The sequence below is a fragment of the Pseudopodoces humilis genome, chromosome 1 (genome assembly GCF_049639895.1).
Source record: "Pseudopodoces humilis isolate 2021_Gansu_Grassland_sample_001 chromosome 1, ASM4963989v1, whole genome shotgun sequence".
Classification (NCBI taxonomy): domain Eukaryota; kingdom Metazoa; phylum Chordata; class Aves; order Passeriformes; family Paridae; genus Pseudopodoces; species Pseudopodoces humilis.
The window spans coordinates 24235869-24254362 of record NC_142200.1 but is presented as its reverse complement, the minus strand read 5'-3'; the positions used below and the strand labels follow the sequence as shown (position 1 = coordinate 24254362).

The 18494-nt window shown below is 38.3% G+C and overlaps 1 protein-coding gene across 6 annotated transcripts in view; it reads right to left on the bottom strand.

The window, feature by feature from the left end:
• Positions 1-18494, bottom strand: part of RUNX1T1 (RUNX1 partner transcriptional co-repressor 1) — a 116461-nt gene that overhangs the window by 4132 nt on the left and 93835 nt on the right. For all 6 annotated transcript variants that reach the window (XM_005517030.3, XM_014256352.2, XM_088054719.1 and 3 more), the window contains 2 exons: positions 15005-15073; positions 8974-9164 (listed from right to left, as the gene is read on the bottom strand). In XM_005517030.3, the coding sequence (XP_005517087.2) occupies positions 8974-9164; positions 15005-15073 (260 nt within the window). The remainder of the gene's footprint in view (positions 1-8973; positions 9165-15004; positions 15074-18494) is intronic.

Sequence of the window (18494 nt, the reverse complement as noted above, 5' to 3'; positions counted from 1 at the left end):
GAGGGAGATGGGAGAAATTAGCTAGTGTCCTAAATTTTACAGTAAAAACAGCTGGCAGGGAACTGCTGGTCAATCCTCTGCCTAAGGACAGCTGAGCCATCAGTAGGTGCTATCTTGGGTATCTGAACCTGTTCCACAGGAGCTCCAGGCAGCTGGATGACTCTGTCTCAGAAACCAGGCAAGAACAGAAGCAGCTCTTTGCTAGTACTAATGGTGCAAACTCCAAGTATGCCCCACATCCAGCAACCAGCAGGATGCTGACTAATAGGAAGTTTCAGTAAAACTTCTGCTAGCTTCCTTTTAAAAATTTATTAAAAGAAATAATGAAACATGCACACACAAAAAAGTGCTTTTCCAGAAGTGAAGAGGGACTAATGCAAAATAAGAAAGGGAAAAAATTACTTAACACATAGGTAAAACTTGCTGACTTAGGAAAACTTGCTACCCTAGGAAAACCTAATTTTTAATCATCTGAGTAATACCATTTGACTCAGTGGCACTTCTGGCAGTGAACTGCTAAGCTAGAGACTAAATCTTTGGCAGGAGGGGGAAGCCACTGCAGAATATGTGTGCTATTCACTTTAACACACTCTATAGCTCTGCCAGCTGGATGCTGGAACACAGCCAATCCTTAAGTGATATTCCTCAACTACTTTAAAAAAAAAAAAAATCCCAATTCCAAAATGAAACAAAGACCTAAATCCAAAACAGTATTTTAAGAAAATTAGACTTTTAATCAGTATCAAGTGGCTTTAGAAAAATATACCTGAGTTACTTCCATATTCTCTCTCTTTTTTTTTTTTTTTTTTTTGCTGGTTTTCATTGTTTTGGAGGGTTGGTTGTTTTTTTTGCATAGGCATATACTGGCAAATGGGGAAAGAGTGACTGTCCTGTGCCCAATTGTTCTTTAAGATTGAAATCAAAGGTATATGGCATTCTCAGTTCATACTGATTAAATGCACAGACTAAACCAGGTAATTACAGATACATGTGTTTGGGACTTTTTTTTTTTTAATTCATAAAATTGTTCCCATCTTTAAAAACACTTAAAAAAAAAAGGTGGAATTACCAACACACAGAAACAGATGTTTCTGGTAGTTAAACGTCAGGAATTCAGACTCCTTGTCTGAACCAGGCATCACCTGGTTTTGATTCAGTAGTCATTGTTTCAGGTTCATTTGCTCACACTCTGTCCAGTGCCAGAGAGGTAAATCCACCTTTGGAACTTAATATCTATACTATTTGCAAACACCTTTTCTTTAAACAACCTTTTATCTCCACAAGAACTGTAAAAATCACTATAAGTAATTTAGGCCACTGTACATGAACATGTATCCACACAGACATATTTATGCATATACCAAAATGATATGACATTTTTGCATTAGCATTTTGTATTGGCATTTCATCCTTCTAACCATAAAGATAACTAAGTGTACCTGGATTCTCTTTCTTTTGCTATACTAACATTTCCTTATTGCAATATATATTTATTATACTTTATTATATATTCTACTAATATATTTATATTTTGCATTTTATATGTATCTATATTTCATTTATTTTTTATTCTTTAGTACATATTCTATTTCTATATTACAATATTTCTGTATTTCTTTCGTACTAATGAAAGTTTCATTTTGACAGCTTCATGCTTGCTTGTACTGTGATCAGTAAACATGGTGTAATTCTGTTCCAGTTGTACTTGCACAGTTTCCACATATTGCCATGCCTGCTGATCTCCTAGCTATTTGCTTCCAGCCAAATTGCCAGCCTTGGGTTTGGCCCATATTTTCCTTCATTCCCTCATCTGAAAACAAATCCCCATGCAGACTTTTCTGAAAAGACACCTTCCCCCCATGTGGAATGATGCTGAAGACAGCCAACAAATGCCCAGGTGCAGGAATTCCTCCCCTGTGCAGATCTGTTTGCAGCATTGAAGTTCATGCTTTAATTGCATGGGAATTACCATGAGGATGTCAAGCTCATTCAGGTATCTGTTCAGTTAATATAGGCCAGCATCTGAAGAATCTTCACTTTCCTTCCCTTTTTGAGGAGCAGATAGAGATCTGACTCCAGATGTGACCAGAGCCACCACAGATTATTTCAGTATTTTACCACATGATCTGTATTGATGTCAGGAAATAGTAGTTGAATTCTAGCAGTATTGGTTCAACTTTCTTATTAAAATAAACATCAGTTAACTATCAGACTGTGCAGAACATGAAAAGTGATACATAGGTGCAAGATTTTAATGAAATGGTGAAGTACTAAGCTGGCTCCTTACATGATTACTTAATGTGTCCTACACTGCTTGGTATGTGATTTTGTTCATTGGACATATTATTTCTAATTTAACAGGTCATTACAGCTTTAGTGTAATTGTGGGAATAAAACCACATAAAATACAAGAATTTCAAAATAAATTTTACTGCTCACATTTATGCAGCAACTTACTGCATTTAAAAATTACTACAGTGCAAATTAACATAAACAAGCACACACATCACAGGGAGCTTGTACTGAGACAGCAGCTGGATTTGACGTGCAGAACTCCCTGTCCCACACAGCCCTCACCATTGTGACCATTCATTGCTCCTTCCCATGTGCAAGTAGTGAAAAAGAGCAGCAAAGATCAGGCTTGGGCACCACAAGCTTTCAAAACAAATGCTTTCTGTTCCCTGTGCTGGCTGATAGCCCCAAATTTTACCAAAGAAAAGCCAGACTCGAGACACCAGCTAATAGCCTGGGCTGTGCTTCGTATGCCCCTGCTGCTCATGTACTTCCAGCAGATCCAGCTATCACAGACAAAGCTTGACCTCACAATGGGATTGAACATACTCAGGGTACCTTCCTTCCTGGGATGCTCTAGCAGGTACCAGCAAAATGGAGCACCCTTGCTGAGGTGTGTACACAGCATCTTGGACAACAGATGGCCACAGTGTCATGTTGATGACGAGATGACAATCTTCATACGAGGGCATATGACCACAACTACAGACTGTCTTACGCTTGATTTAAGACTATCTCCTATCACTGGCAAGATGCAGCTGGGAGCCTCATGGAGGTTGAGATGCACTTCAAATACAGAAAATCAAGCAAGACAAACAAGACTTTGAAAGAACCCGAAGAAAGGCAGCCAGATTAATCACAAGTCAGACAAACACAAGCCATGATAAGAGTCTGAATGAACTCAGACTGTTAAATACGAGATGGTAGCCTAAAAGGGGCAGTAGCACCCAAACATCACTGCAGTCACTGAATGTCGACATCCATCTCTACATGGATAAGCAGAAGTAACAGGATCAAAATTCTGCTAAGAATAGGAGCAAATTGCCTAGAGATGTTGGAGAATCCCCATCATTAAAGCACAGGACAAACAGGGGGAATGGTACAGCTAGAGTTGATCACGGATTGAAAAAGGGAGAAGCCAATCTCTCAAAGCCTCCGTTGGTCTATATATTCTGTCTTTAGGTAGTGACCTACTACACTGCACTTCCAGCTCATGCTTTATAAGGTTCCAGATGTAGCTAAAACTATGAGGACTGGATTGCAGCTTAACTGTGTTGGTTTGCCTGTGAAACAGTGAGGTTACACAAAAAGCTAGATTCTCAGACAACATAATTCAATTTAACTTCACTACCTTGAAAATGAATTAATTCAATGAAATTGAGCTAAATTACACCAGATGGGAATCTCACTCCGAATTTATACCACTGATCACATTTCATCCTCCTCTTTCAACTGACAAGGAACCTCAGTCTTAGGTCAGAGCCTTATCTTAGGTCAAACTCTCAATTCTCATGCACTTAAGCTTCTATCTTCAAACATTCCTGTTTGCTCTCATGAAAATTCTTAAAAACAAAACATCTCCATTTCTGTGGTCTCCAGTACCAAAACATATACTTGCCAGTAATTCTGCCCATCCTGTTGCTTTCATCTCTGAAATATTTAACTAGAATTGAGTATTTGCTTTCCTCTGACACTTCAACTGAGACTTAGTACAGAGCTTGCTTAAATAAATTTAAAAAAACCCTCATTCTGTCATCTTTGAGAAATTCTGGATTTCACCAGTTCACCATGAAAGGAAGCATGGCTGGTACAAAGAACTGAGATTTTTCCCAGTTCGGCAGTGCCCATGAGATTCAAAATTCTACCACTGCTAACCACAAGAAAAGGAACATCTAGAAATCACTGAAACCACAGGGGCATAAATGAGAACTGTATGAGCTGCTGAATAGCAGTGTAAAAATCCAGCAAAGTTGTTTATGAGAATTTTATCCAAGACTTATTAGAAAGGAAAATGTATTGGTACTTAGGAAATTCCCACACTGTGTCAAAATGTAAAACTTCTAGATGTTTCTAGTCAAGTTACAGCTATCACTGAACACTCCCGGCTTGCCTAAGCCACTGTTTATTGAGTGAAATATGTGAACTTTCATACAAGTCAGTGAGAGTAGCTAAATCCTGAAAACAGAAGTGCAGAGCAGCCCACAGAAGAGACATGCAAGCTGGCGAGCCAGGCTTAGCTTAGCAGTCTGGGGCAGTGCCAATGTTCACTTCACATCTGGACTGATCCTGTGCAGAGCACATGGCTCTGGTGCCTCTGTACTGCAGGGGATGATGTGCTACTTTCCAAGAGATGCTCTGCCAAAAAAATTAAACATTAGCTGACATAGGTATTAAACTTAATACCAGCCTGAAAACCAGGCTTGCCTGAATCACACCATCTGATGCTCAGAGTCAGGTTTGCTGGCACAGTCCTGGTCTCGATGGACCGGTCAGCAGAGATTGAACCCAGCTGTCTTCAAAAATGTCAGGTGTGATATTCACATACAACATGAACTGCTTCAATATAAACAAGCCCTAACATTACACATCTCCTAAAAGCAGTGTTGGAGCAGTTACATTCTTGTTTTATCTGAGCAGATGTCAGCATCTGCTTTAAGTAGAGAGAACTGAAACACTTGTGTTCCTTCCCTGTCCCCAGCCCTCAACCTACTCAAAACTGAATCAGAACACTGAGTGTCAGATTTTTCAGTGGCATTTTATACCAAACCAGAAAGACAGATGTTTTGATGATCCCACCCCACCCCCCTTCCCTCCTTTACAATCTGGGCAGTCAGTCTCTTTGCTAAACTGTTCACCCTCGCTATTAAAATTGATTTGCAAAGCAGCACATTGCAGCCAAAGCAAGCACAGCAGTCATTACAAAGTACACTGCTCACACATGTTTTCATACTTAGCCAAGCCAACTACTGATGAATGGGTCATCTTTTGTCAAGCAACTGCAAGGAACTGGTAAAGAAATAATTTGTGGCTCAGAACAGCCTTGCTGACAGGCAGGCCTTTTCCTGGTCCTTTTGTTTTCCAGCAGTCTGCTAGGTTAGCTGGTCCTCAACCAATTTCAATAACAGAAAAGCACGACTATTAGCTGGTCAGTTGCAAGGTCTTATGTGAAAAAACTATGAAAATCTTTAGAAAGTAAATGCACAGACACTGAAGCAGTGGGAGTACTAGCTAAACCACACTGAACAACTCTCAGATAAGTAAAGAACAATAGCTCAGCAAAGGATCAGAGTCAGAAATTCTACCTATGCTATGTAACGTGGTCATTCTCAAAATCTTGGAGACCATTTCTCAAAAGTCAAGATGCTTATGAATATTACACCTCCCCTATTAGTCTTCTTAATGTCTTGTGCTCCCTTTATTTTGGAATTTTGATCTGGTCATCTTAATATGCCCAACTTCACTTTTTTCTTGAAGACAATCTTGCACTCAGGGATCCTACTTTTTCTGGGTTAAAGACAAAGCAAAACAACCAAATAAATACCAAAAAACCCAAACAAAACCAGAAAAAATACCAAAACCCAACACAGAAATCAGCAACACCAACAAAAACCCCATCAAAAATCCAATCTACTTTTCTTTGTGAGATCTCTGAAAGGTCTTGGATTAGGAGGTTGCATTATAATAATCACAAAAAACCCGAGTCTTAGTACTAGTTATCACTTTGAGAACTGGAGCAGACTGCAATAAAAATCATGCCACAAAATTCTCACACCAGAACAGCTTCAAGAAGCCTCAGCTAGGATCAGGCTGCATTTTACTGAAAAACAAATGAAGGGAGAAACCTTGCCAATAGACAGGGAGTGGCCATATCAGTCAAAAATTGTATCTTATACATTACAAATCTGGCATCAAATTCTCATCTCCATTCATAGTTTCAACAGCCCAAAAAAATAATGACACCCATGAGAGAAATATTGTCTGTCAGGAACTGCATGGAGGTTATCCAGCAGCCTATAGTGAGCTTTCTTGCACGCCTTGGCACAACATCCCAGCAAAGATAAGGAATGAGGCGAGATGCTTGGCATTCCCCCTGGACCTGCAAGACTCAGAGGCTGCACTGTAACAGTCTCAGATTTGAAACTGGAAATATTCTAGCTCTAGAAATTTTACTCCAATGCTTTAAGTGCACAGGAATCTGTATTGCTGTAAATGTTCTGTTGAAAGCTGTAAACAGAGAGAAGTTTATGTAGACTGATGACCTAGACAAATGAGGAGAAATGTCCACAGAGAGATCCAAGAGATAATTAATACCAAAACAAGTGTGGAGTTTTATTCCTCAAATCTGAAAAACAGAGTCTCATCTCTGAAGAAACACTTTTCCAGCACTGGCAAACTGATCTCCTGCCCCCAAAGATGAAGGAAAAGTCCAGTCCATTCTTACAGAAGTCACCCGAAAAGGATACCAAACCAGCCTGAGTTAACAGGTAACTGTGAGAAACATTGCCTAAGTGATTGGAGTTTGTCATAATTAGAAGCTGAAGTGAAACTGCTTATAAATAGATACATCTAACTCAAACAAATATTGCCATCATCTCCCTTTGTAGTTAATCAATCACCTGTAAACACAGACAGTCAAACTTGATTTCTCTCTGATGGCTTACTAAAACTTGTGCCTCAAAACAGCCACCTTGATGACCACAGGGGAGAAAGTTGCAGGATCAGGACACTAGACCTCATTTCTAGGTCTAGTAACCTCCCTGAGGACACACAGCCCTGAGAACACCTATAACCTTATCAGCCACATTTCATTAGAATGCAATTAAAAGAACTGTTTCCCCAACATCCTGTTCCTAAGAAGTGAAAAACCTCATAATCAGTTCTACTGCAGAAGAAGGAAAGATGTTACATGGATTTTTCCAGAGCTTTAACTGCTAAGAAGTTAATCACAGCACACAAACTCTCTACACATTCCTTTGGATACACATTTGCTTGTGGCTGTACGTACTGGAACAGAAGTACTTCCTCTGTCCTGTTCACACTATATCAGTTCACTAAATAGATTGAATGTGCTGTTTCCTCCAAAGGTACTTACCTTTGGAATTTTGTTTTTAACAATAGGAGTCTCTTGTACATATACGCACACAAAATGACAGCTCTTTAATGATGTTATATCAGAAAGATGCCCTTTCTACGAACAGTGCAGGAAAATGTCCTTGAGTATCTTAGATACAAAAGTCCAATAAATTGAATTTATGTCTCATTTAATCTACAATGGAACAGTTAGTACTTAAAGGGTACATATACTTCCCCTAGTCCCTTTCTTCCTGAGAAACTTTCAGATGCTGAAAATCAATTCCTTTTGTCTCCTTGTTATTCATCTGCTACACATTAAGGAGAAACTCTGGGCATTCAGTGATCCCACAATGGTCTTTCATCTCCAGAGAAGCCTGGTATGAATTAAAAACTTACGCTCCCTCAAATTACAGATGCATACTGCAGCATGCCACTGACTTATGTGCTGGTGATTTCTGCTAGTGTTCTCAGCAGGCTGCAGGTAGCTCATCTGCATCTTTCAACTTAAGGGATCTTTCTACAACACTGCCCATCCAGCCCTTGCGAAGTGTTTATACTTGAGCATACACAAATGTCTGTCCCCAGGTAACAGGGATTGTCACCTACTCTTTTCCCCCACTCCCCGCTGTTTAGAAGTTATTTTAAAAAGTGGGTTTACTACAGTCAAGATCTTAGTATACAAACAATAAATAATTCATGAAGGTAATGCTCTTTCATTTCAGTGGTCTCCAGAAATGGAGATTATATAGAAATAACTTCTAATGGACAAAATTTGCTTGTCATGTCCATTTTTAAGGGCAGTTTTAACTTAGGACTCTTTTTCTTTTAAAAAAAAAAAAGCATAAAATTTAATTGCTATCTAGACTGATGCAGCACTGGTCAAACACACACTGCTCTTTCACTCCCAGCTTCCATGTAGCCATGGTGTCAGGTGTCCTGTATCATAACAAATCAAGGTTTCCACTCTCAGGTCTGAAAGTACATCAAGGTTTAACATACTTATTCTTGTTTTACTCTTTGATCTCTCAGTCTATTTCTTTTTCTACCAAATGCTCTTTGCCCACTCCTCAACTCTGAAATATACCCTGCAGCCAAAGCAATACATTCAAAATAAGGAAACACTTGCAAATTTACATTCACATTCTGTCCTACAGGAACCATCAACTTTTGCTAATCGCTTCTACATCGAACACTGTCCCCAGACAAGTTTTTACCCACCTTTCTCTACAACCTCTTTCATGAATAATTTCTTTAAATTAGATTTCAGTGTCAAATGTTTTCCACCAAGCATCTTTTTATCTATTCAGTATGGGAGTTTGAAGTGCTTTAAAATGAAGCTACTGAAAAGTCAAATTAGAACATAATATGTAACCCTGACCAGCAGTTAAAAGGCAAGAAGAGACCTCAAGCTCACTAGCTATTTTGGGCTCAGATTATAACATAGCCAAGAGAATTTGGAACTCGGTGTATGCCTGAAACATTCATCCAAAACAGTTATGCAAAGAGTTAATGGCGGACACTGATGCCCTGTGTCACACAGATAAAAGCCAGCTCAGACACACCTATGGTCTGCAGCCACAGGTGATGCTTGCCCAGCAAGGCCCTTACCTCACTTGAATCCTCCTGCTGATTGATGACAGCCAGGGCGTCCTCTGCCGCCTGGCGCTTGGCTTCGGCAACGGTGCGCTCCATCTTGGCCCTCTCCGAAGTGATCATGTCGTGAGCCTTCCGCTCGGCCTCCGACACCGCCTTCTGCAGCTCGGCCATCGCCTGGCGCTTCACTTCATTGACAGCTTCCTCTGCAAACAGAAAACATCTGCGTCAGCACAGCACATCGGCACACGGCTTCCTGGGACTGACGTGGGAAATGCATCACTACTCTTACTGTTACGTCACGATTACTCTCAATTATAATGACAGTCTTCATTCTGAGTAGGACACAGAGGAACCTGGTTCCTCTAGAATCCTCAAGAAGCACTGGGTGCTTCTTCCCCATCATCAAAGTCTCTGCCACTAGTTCTGATTATTGCTGTTTTGATTCGCAGTCAGTACTTCTTTAGGTACAATCATTTCAGATCTCTGGTCCATTATATTTGCAATCTTTCTGAACACTAAAAAATTTGTTTTGCAGCACAGCAGATATGTGCATATACTCGACAATAATTATTATTTAAGATATATTACAGACTTTTTAAAATGTATTTTTAAGGTTGGGGAAATTAAAACAGGATTTATGGTCTTTAACATTTTTTTTCTCGTATGTTAACAAATAAATACATGAAGTTAAAAAAAAACCCAAGAGTTTACTTAAAAATTTTCAATCACTGTCTCTTTCCTTGGACATACCATTTTATGAGAAAACATTAAAATTTGTTTATGAACAATCATTTGACCTCTTGATCTGTCTTTCAAATCCATGTTTATACTTGAAGACTTGACTTCTTGGCTCTTCTGAGCTCTTGAGCACACCCTGCCCAGCAAGACTTTGGAGCACAATTAACAATGAGCAGGGGAACCCTACATCATTGAACTCAAACCTTCATGCTTCTTGTAAAACAACTATGGTAGTATCAGTCTTTTCTTTGGTATATACTAGTGTCATATCTTTTATTCCAGAAAACATGTCTCCAAGTAGTTATTTGGCTTTTGTTGCAGGAAGAGTGCAAAGATTTTACTAATGAACAGTCTTTTAATTGACAACTAAAACAAGTAATTTCTTTTTTTTTTTAATTAACTGCTCTAATTAACAAGGAAACCATCCTCCCCCTGAATTAGTTTATCTAATTTTCATCTTTATTCAAAGCAAAATGACAATGATTAATTGAAAATTTAATAAGCGGTAATTATTAACTTGGCAAACCTAGTACCAATTAACACTCTATTAAAACTAATTATGACATGTTTCATTCAAGTGTTTGCACTTAATTGTTTCATGCACTTAAAACCCACCTTAATTAAATGTTCTGTTTAATTAAAGCCACAGATTTTTATTAAAAATGTTTTACTGTAGATTAAAATTTAAGTATTAGAACGGCGCTGTGTTTGAGTTTCAGTCCATGCATATAGCCCATGTATTTGTGTGCATGCACATGTAGACATAACTCTCACATACAGATGCTCAATCACTCTCCTGAGCTAGATCTGATAGCTCTGCACATGTTATTTAAAAAATAGTGTTTACATGAAGTCTCCATTTTCAGTTATTACGCAAATTACAATAAAGACTTAACATTAAGCCATGTACTGACTAAAACTGAACTAAAATGAAAGATGAGCTCTCTTAAGGAGTATGTGTGCATGTTACAGGTGTGCATATCTGCAAGAGATGTTTCAATTGAAGTTTTCAAGGGGGTGGGGAGGGATTTAGAGATAAAACTTATGCCTTTATTTTTATGGGGCTGAAAATATGCCCTTATATTACCCTACCATAAATGTTGTTTAGGGGAAAGCCTCAGGAGAGGAAAAAATCATACCCTTCAACCATGCAGCCAAGGCTTAATTTACTTTGAATATTCAAGGTGAATTAAAATTCTATCTAAGTGGCAATACAGGACAATAATTTTTGCTTACGATCAAAGCTACAGCTAGTCTAATTGTATATGCAAAACAGGCAATTTATATTTAAATTATGCATTCCTATTCTAGTCCCACAGGCACACACAGATCAGCAAAGGGAATTGGTAGGACATTTGCAAGGTGCTTGAATATTTATTACCAACTGTAACCATTCACTGATCACGAGAAAAGAAATATACACAGGCAAACATACAGACGCAATTTTATTACCCTTTTCAGAAAAATGAGGCAACTCAAATACAGGCGTTTCATGTCTATGAACTGCAGTTACTGACAAAGTGGATTTCTTTAAGAAAATCTGTATTCTTGCTGGTATTTGCTACAAGTAGAAATGATCTTTGCATGACATGATGCACTTTTGTTACATTATATAAATTTAGTTTTACAGTTAGGTATTTACAGTGGTTAGAAATGCCAATTTCTTATATTAAATACAAGCAAAAATGCTCCAGCTTGCTTTTTACATGGCCTTCTAATTGTAGTTTTTCATCCCAGATAATCTACTTCTTTTCAGACCAAACACAGAAGTGGAAAATTGTATCTTCTATGTTGCTTAAGTTTTTTGCAATGCTTCTAAGAGCATGAAGATGCATGAAAGTACTTATGAGGCCATATGACTGACTGATACTTTTTGACTGGTTTAAACTATGGATTGAATTTTAATATTTCCATCAACTTTGATGACAGAGTTTGTGTTGAGCTATACTACGTGTGAAAATAATTAAGTTATAATATATTGGGTCACAATGCACCATCATTATTTCAATATATTACAAACTCATGAACACCTAAATAACCAGACGAAAATGTGTATCACTGATTTTCTTCACAGCTTCTTAAACTAAATACTACTGATATTTCATAGACACACAATGCAATTTTCATAGGTTACGATATATCTGTGATAAGGGTAATGGTGAAGCAGATTTTTATTTGCCTTGACAATGATGAGCTATGAAGACCAAGAATGATACCAGCTACCTTCCTTTCCCTTCATTTCCAGAGAAAGGAAGAGTGATTAGATTCCAGTATCAGAAAGAAGAAATCTGGAAGTTTTTAAAACCAAGTATCTAAGATGCACGTACCTTCCCACCAATGCTAAGCATTCTTGGCACAAACTCACTGTCATTTTAGGAATGCAACTGAAATCTTCCTTCCTTTTGAGCAGCATTAACACACAAGGAAAGGTCCAGGAAGCAAACAACTTGTATGGAAAAGGCATTACTCAGTGTGGTCTGAAGTCCTCGGAGCAGACTTAAGAGAGGTACTTATCTTTCACCCAAAATGATGATTCACCAGCCAGCTCCTGGTCACCTCCCTCACATCATCAGCACATTTGTCCACATCATGACAAAAGAAAGGTGGTGGGCAGATGTGCAGTCCTGTGCCACCACAACATTTTGGATCATCTCACTCTCAGGCTGATCCTGGCAAGGGTGGCCATTGGCAGTTAGTGACAAATGCTTATCTCAGCATCGTATCCTAAAATGCATCATCTGTCTCAGGACTACTTATTGCAGGACACTTATTGTCTTTGTAAGACAAAGGATGGTTACTTCATTCCTCTTGTGTAACACCAGAACCTTCAGCTGGACTGACATGGACATTGGGCCTGGCTAAGAGACAGGGATGGCTGGAAGACAGCTTCTCATGACAGAAGCTATTGCAGCAGCCCACAATGGGCCTGCGACCCTCTCTGTACTTAATGAAGGGTAGTATGTACTCCCAGCCAGCAAGTCATCCTGTGATCTGACTGATCCCCATTACCTGTCTCCCACCCTCTTGACTACTGAGGAATACCAAGAACTTGGACTCTTCATCCCCATATCCATAATTCAATGAGGTAAATCAGGGCACTGGTGACTGCTTACTGGTGTATGAAACTGAAGTGGGCTTACATGGCTTTAACTCATGAGGTACTGCATAATATGTCCTTGCTCCAGCAACCACAAAAGCACATGCCTAATGTGGTATATTTCAAGAATTACACGGGAGTCTACCAATCTCCAGAAGTTTAAAGTGAATCCCTTCTCCACATGCTTTTGAGTTTGCTTATTAACTGTTTTTATGCCACATTCCTTCAGTGTAATGGATTCAGTATTCCAAACAGAACTTCATACTTGATCCAGCTCTCTGCACATTGGTCCTTACAGACATTTGACACATGAAGAGATCCACACTGAACCAAAAGAAATAACCTGTGAGGGATTTGTAGCCTTCTTGACTGGGAGTTTTTGACCAACCAGAAACTGTGGAGCACCTCAAATGGCATCAGACGCCTCACAGAGTTGAATTGCACCTTTATCTATTATTACTGCCTTCATCATGAAATTGTGGATACCTCCAGTTTCAGACCACCCTCCTAAAAATGCAGGACCATGATTTATGAAAGCAGCATGCTTTCTGATGTTTGACTAGACTTAGATACAGGTATGCATCCTGCAGAGTCACACTTCTTTTATGCTGCAACTTGCAGGCATGATCACTTGATTTAAATCCACATCAGCCTGAGAATGAGACTAGGAATGGGACCAAAGGAAAGACTTAGATGACATAGATGTTCACAAGATGACATCACAGGTCCTGTACATTTGTGTTACATTGTCCTGTATATTTGTGAATACATGCAGTGTGAATGCACATCCGATTTCAAAACTCAAGCCAAAAGCTTCAACTAATTTCTGTTAATTATGAAGAAACTTTTTTCTTTTATTGTATTGAATCCATGAGTCATAAATAACCTGATGCCAAATGACATCAAGCCACAGATTTTGCAAGAGGACTGAAGTTTTTGAAATTCAACAGAATAATTCTCCTCTTAATAAGATTTTCTGGGATTGCATATTTTTTTGTATTTTTCATTTAAAATGTTAACATAAATATGGCAATATGAAAATATTCTTGGGCACTGAGTTACAAAGACTACACTTTCCTTGTATTAAACCAAAAACATATACACTGTTTTACTATTTTTCACAGTAAATGCAATAGCTCTAAAAATATTAACATATTGACAAGTGTAGACTTTACACGATAAACCCACATTACACCCAAAACACAACTTCTAGTCTGATGCAACAAGGTAAAAGCATAACATTTTTAAATGTATGCTGCGTATCTAGTTTAAAATACACTGGAAAGCAGTGAGCATTTAGAGGAGATTTGATCAGAAAGCATCAACACTGCTGCATATTTGCCATTTAATCATTAACTGCTGCTCAGACAGCTGCTGCAGGCTTCACGGTTATACAGGTGTTCAAAAGCAGGGGGGGCGTGTTTGGGTGTATAAATAGCTTCTCAACTATCTCAGTGCAGTTCAAGAGCTGCCTCCTGGCCCCTCTGAAAACAAGGAAGCTCTGATGTCAGTGTCAAAAGAGCAAAGGTTTAGCTCCAGCACCGGAGTGGGATCCTCGCCAGGAAACTCCTGTGCTCAGGCAGAGTTTTCGTGTTAAGGAAACTTTGCACAACCACAATGTCTGCCCAGGGTGCTTTCCAGGCACAGGCAGATGCTGTCAATGCCCTGCGAACAGCCAGAGCAGCTGCAGAGATGTGAACTTGCTGACTTCATTGCACACTCTGCAGGTTTATGAGCACAGGCTTCACTGGGGGCTGACAGGCACAAAATCTTTTTTAAATTAAGAATGGTTACTTTGCATAGTTGAAGTCTTTTTTTTAACAGGTGTACTTGGGCTTTTACCCCTCCTTTGAGAATTCTTACCTTAACTAGGTAAGAACCCTGAAGCTTAAAAAAACCACCCACACTAACTTCTTTTTCAAATTGCTAATAGACAAACTTTTAACATATCAAGTTTCAGCCTGAAACTTGAAGCCTTGAAAATAGGGGTCCATATTGGAAGTACAGATATTCCCCTAACTATAGCAGCAGATACTTCTATTATAAAATTATTTAATGTCCTGGTCAGTTCCAGTTTAAAATTATTAAACACAATTTCTTCTTGTTACTAGTAAGCCCTTCCCCCGCCTCCCAATTCCTCACATCAGTGCATTAACAACTGCACACAGCTGCCAGACGACTAAGCTGGTGTTTTTAAACAGTTCTTACCAGCTTTCTTCCAGATCTCCTCTGGCACGTATCCAGACGCAGGCCTGTGAAGGAATTCCCGATGAGATTCTGCAGGAGGAGGGGGTGAAGACGGAAAAAGAAAGAGCATCATGAGCATTGCTGGCTGGTAGAAAACAAGGCTTAGAGAAAAATACCTTTTCTCTTTAATTATAGGTCAGAAAAAGAAATCAAGTGAAGCTTTTCTCTCCTCAAAACAAAACAGATGCCATGGTCATAGCTCACGAATGTCACATAGACCAGATCAATGCCTATGACTTGAATGTCTCATCTTAAGCCAAGTTAAGATGTTCATTTTATTTTACAGTGTTTTGAGTCAACTGTGTATGACAGCATCCACACTTTTAAGGGAGGCTTTGAGAGAGAAACTGAGGGAGTGACATGCTTTGTCCTTTCTCATTGTATTTATGAAAAGGCAAAAGAAAGAGGGCTATGGTACAGGTTTGACACTTCTGCTCTGTGCAAAATAATGAGTACTGATGAGTGCAGATAAAAGTCAATTATGCCATACCAGTGATCAAATAAGTTGTCCCCAAAAAAGCAAAGGGGTGTTTCTGTAAGTTCAGCACTATGCTTTCCTATATTTGAGCCTGTGTTGGCAACTGTAGCTGCAAGAGCTTGAAAAACAGAACCTTTAACTTTAGGTTAAGCCCCTAAATACATGCTGTCAAACAACCTCACTGGAGCTGAAGCTTGTAATTCACCCACATATTTCAATCACATTCTGACAGCTCATTCCGCTTCTTTTTTTTTAAAAAAAAGAAAGGTTTAACCTTTAGGCCTGGGCCTAGGAGTCCTGAAATCAACAGGATCCCTTCCACAGGGACTTCAAAGACCTAAGATCAGATGATACAAAAAGAAAATTCACTTTGGCCTGAAATTTAGCATACAGATCTTCAGCAGATGAAATTGAAATTGCTCCTTTCAAATACAATTTAAAAAATGACAAACTATTATTCAAAGTAATAGAGGACAAAATAAAAAAATACCTCAACCAAACACATAAAACTAAGTTCACTGCCGTGATTACTATTGCCAGTATGTCAGAATTCAATTGCTTAAAAAAAAAATGACTTGATTTGTTACATTATGGACAGATTTGAATGGTTTTGGAGATGCTGCTAGAAATCAAATATCTGTTTGATGTCTAAGCTCGGAATATAACAAGACTATACCTGCCATTCTCTGAATACTAATCTTGACTAAGTGTATTCATTTTTGTATCTTACAAGATTTTATTCACTAACTTGGTCAAAAGGCAGTAATTTTAAGAAAATGTTTGAATGTTTTTTGTTAAGAAAATGTTTGAAATGTTTGAACCTGAAAAAACAGGTTTTGCAAATAATTTCTTACATCATTACATGCATCCATACAGTACTGTTTACATACAGTAGCCCACATAAACTTAAATGCTTTTAAAAGATGACAAAGTTGCAGGCAGCTAACAAAGGTGGGAATTACAGGGGCTTTTTCAACAGAGAGTTGGGAATCCCAGTCCCTGTGCACTGTTTCACAGATGTAGTTGCTAGCATAAGAATCTAGGAGTACATCTCCCCATCTGACAGGCAGCTGAGTGGATTTACCCAGCTCTTCTGTTTGTCACAGAAGTATGGGGCAACAATTTAAAATAGATTTCTGTCAGCAGACTTTCACACGTCTCAAGTATAAAATAATGATTGTATATATATATGTGTGTGTGTGTGTGTGTATGTGTAGATTTTGCAAAACAGCTATTTATATTGGTTTAATCAACTTGATATATAGAGGATTTCAGACCTGATACCAAAAATGGGAACATTCTTGGTATGTCTTAGCTTGTGTGATTCTGGAGATGACAAATAGCCTTGTGTACAGTTTTCACCCCTTAAAGGCTTTTTGCCTTACAGCCACAGCACCAGTTCAGTTAGGGGGACAGAGGCAACAGCATAAAATATTGTTTGAAGGCTCAAGAAAAATAAAGGCAAAAATTAAACCACTCTTATTTGCTCTTCATTGAATACCTGCAGGAAAATACCCAACCAGGCTCCAAATGTGGCAAAACAAGGCATTTGTTGCATTCATGTCTTTAGTTTGTATTGAGTTTTCCTGTCTGCTATTTAAGGTACCATCCAGTGGAACGGGAGCATAACCTTGATTTAAGTCTATGGCTCTTAGCTTTAGGGGAAGGAAAAAAAAAAAAAAAAAAAAAAGAAAAAAGACAGAGATGTGGAATTGATTTCTTTGTACACATGACTTTCCAAAAATGGAATACAATGACATAAATGACCAGATTGCCAGCTAATTGTTAAAATTTCCAAAACATAAACATCAATCAAGCTCTTATTCCAACCACAAATTATTCACATGAGCAATGAGATCCTCTGCAAGAAGACTTAAATCAAGAGCTTATGAGAGACTTTCCCATAGTTTGGAATGGTGTACAAAAAAGACAAGAAGCACTTATGAAGATAATAAAAACCATATTTTCCATGCCAGAAAAACTTTAGTAACATGGCTATTGTTTAGTCACTGGTGATGAGTCCATGAAAACAATCTTCTTTCTAAGGCTAATCTACGGGAAATACGAGGATATAAATCTTACATATTAGTATTTATAAGGTAAGGAGTCCTCAGCTTGAGCATCACAAAAATTGCTCATTAAAACTGAAGCACAAAAGATCTTAACTTGGACATCTAGCAAACTCAAACCAAGAGTTTGAGTGAAGAGTTTGAAACACAACTGAGTGAAGTCCCTAAAACACTAAATGTAAAAGCAACTGCAAAAAAAGCCATAGTGAGGACAACACGTAATATTGAATATCTAACTGCAGCACCTTTAAGTCAAAGTAAATGCTGCCTGGAAGGAAATGGAACAAAATCAGACAATATTAAGAATAATGTGAAGTGACAAGGCAGACCACTCAGAAAAGGACATCGGAAAAGGCTTTACATGTCAGACATAACAACAAAGGTTTGTTAATGGTGAAAATGCAACAATATCCTTATGCAGAACATCAATATGTACACTATTGAATTTACTTGAAATTCATAGCAAAGCATTAAAATGTGTGTTGGTAATTAGTCCAGTTCCTACTGAACCAAAGAAAAAGATGAAGAAGGAAAATAAAAAGCACATATAGACAAGAATAATCTGTACTTGTCTGTATGTGCTTAAATGAGGTAAAAACAAAAGAGACTTTTTATATCAAAAATGGTATTGGAATTTTCTATTTTAATGTGGAATAAACTTCTGAAATAGTAAGAAAGTTGTTGGAGTGGGACAGAATAATACACATGAAAAAAACACAAAAATTTGCATTGGTTTCAGCTCTCACATTCAAATGAAAATTTTTGGTGGCTTTAAGATAAAGAGAAAAGGTGCTGAGAGAGCGCGACGTGCGGGAACGTGGAGAGCTGTAAGAGCATCCATAAATATGGATTTGCGAAGTGAAACTGAGATGAAAGGGTAGGATCAAATAAATTGTATGAACTC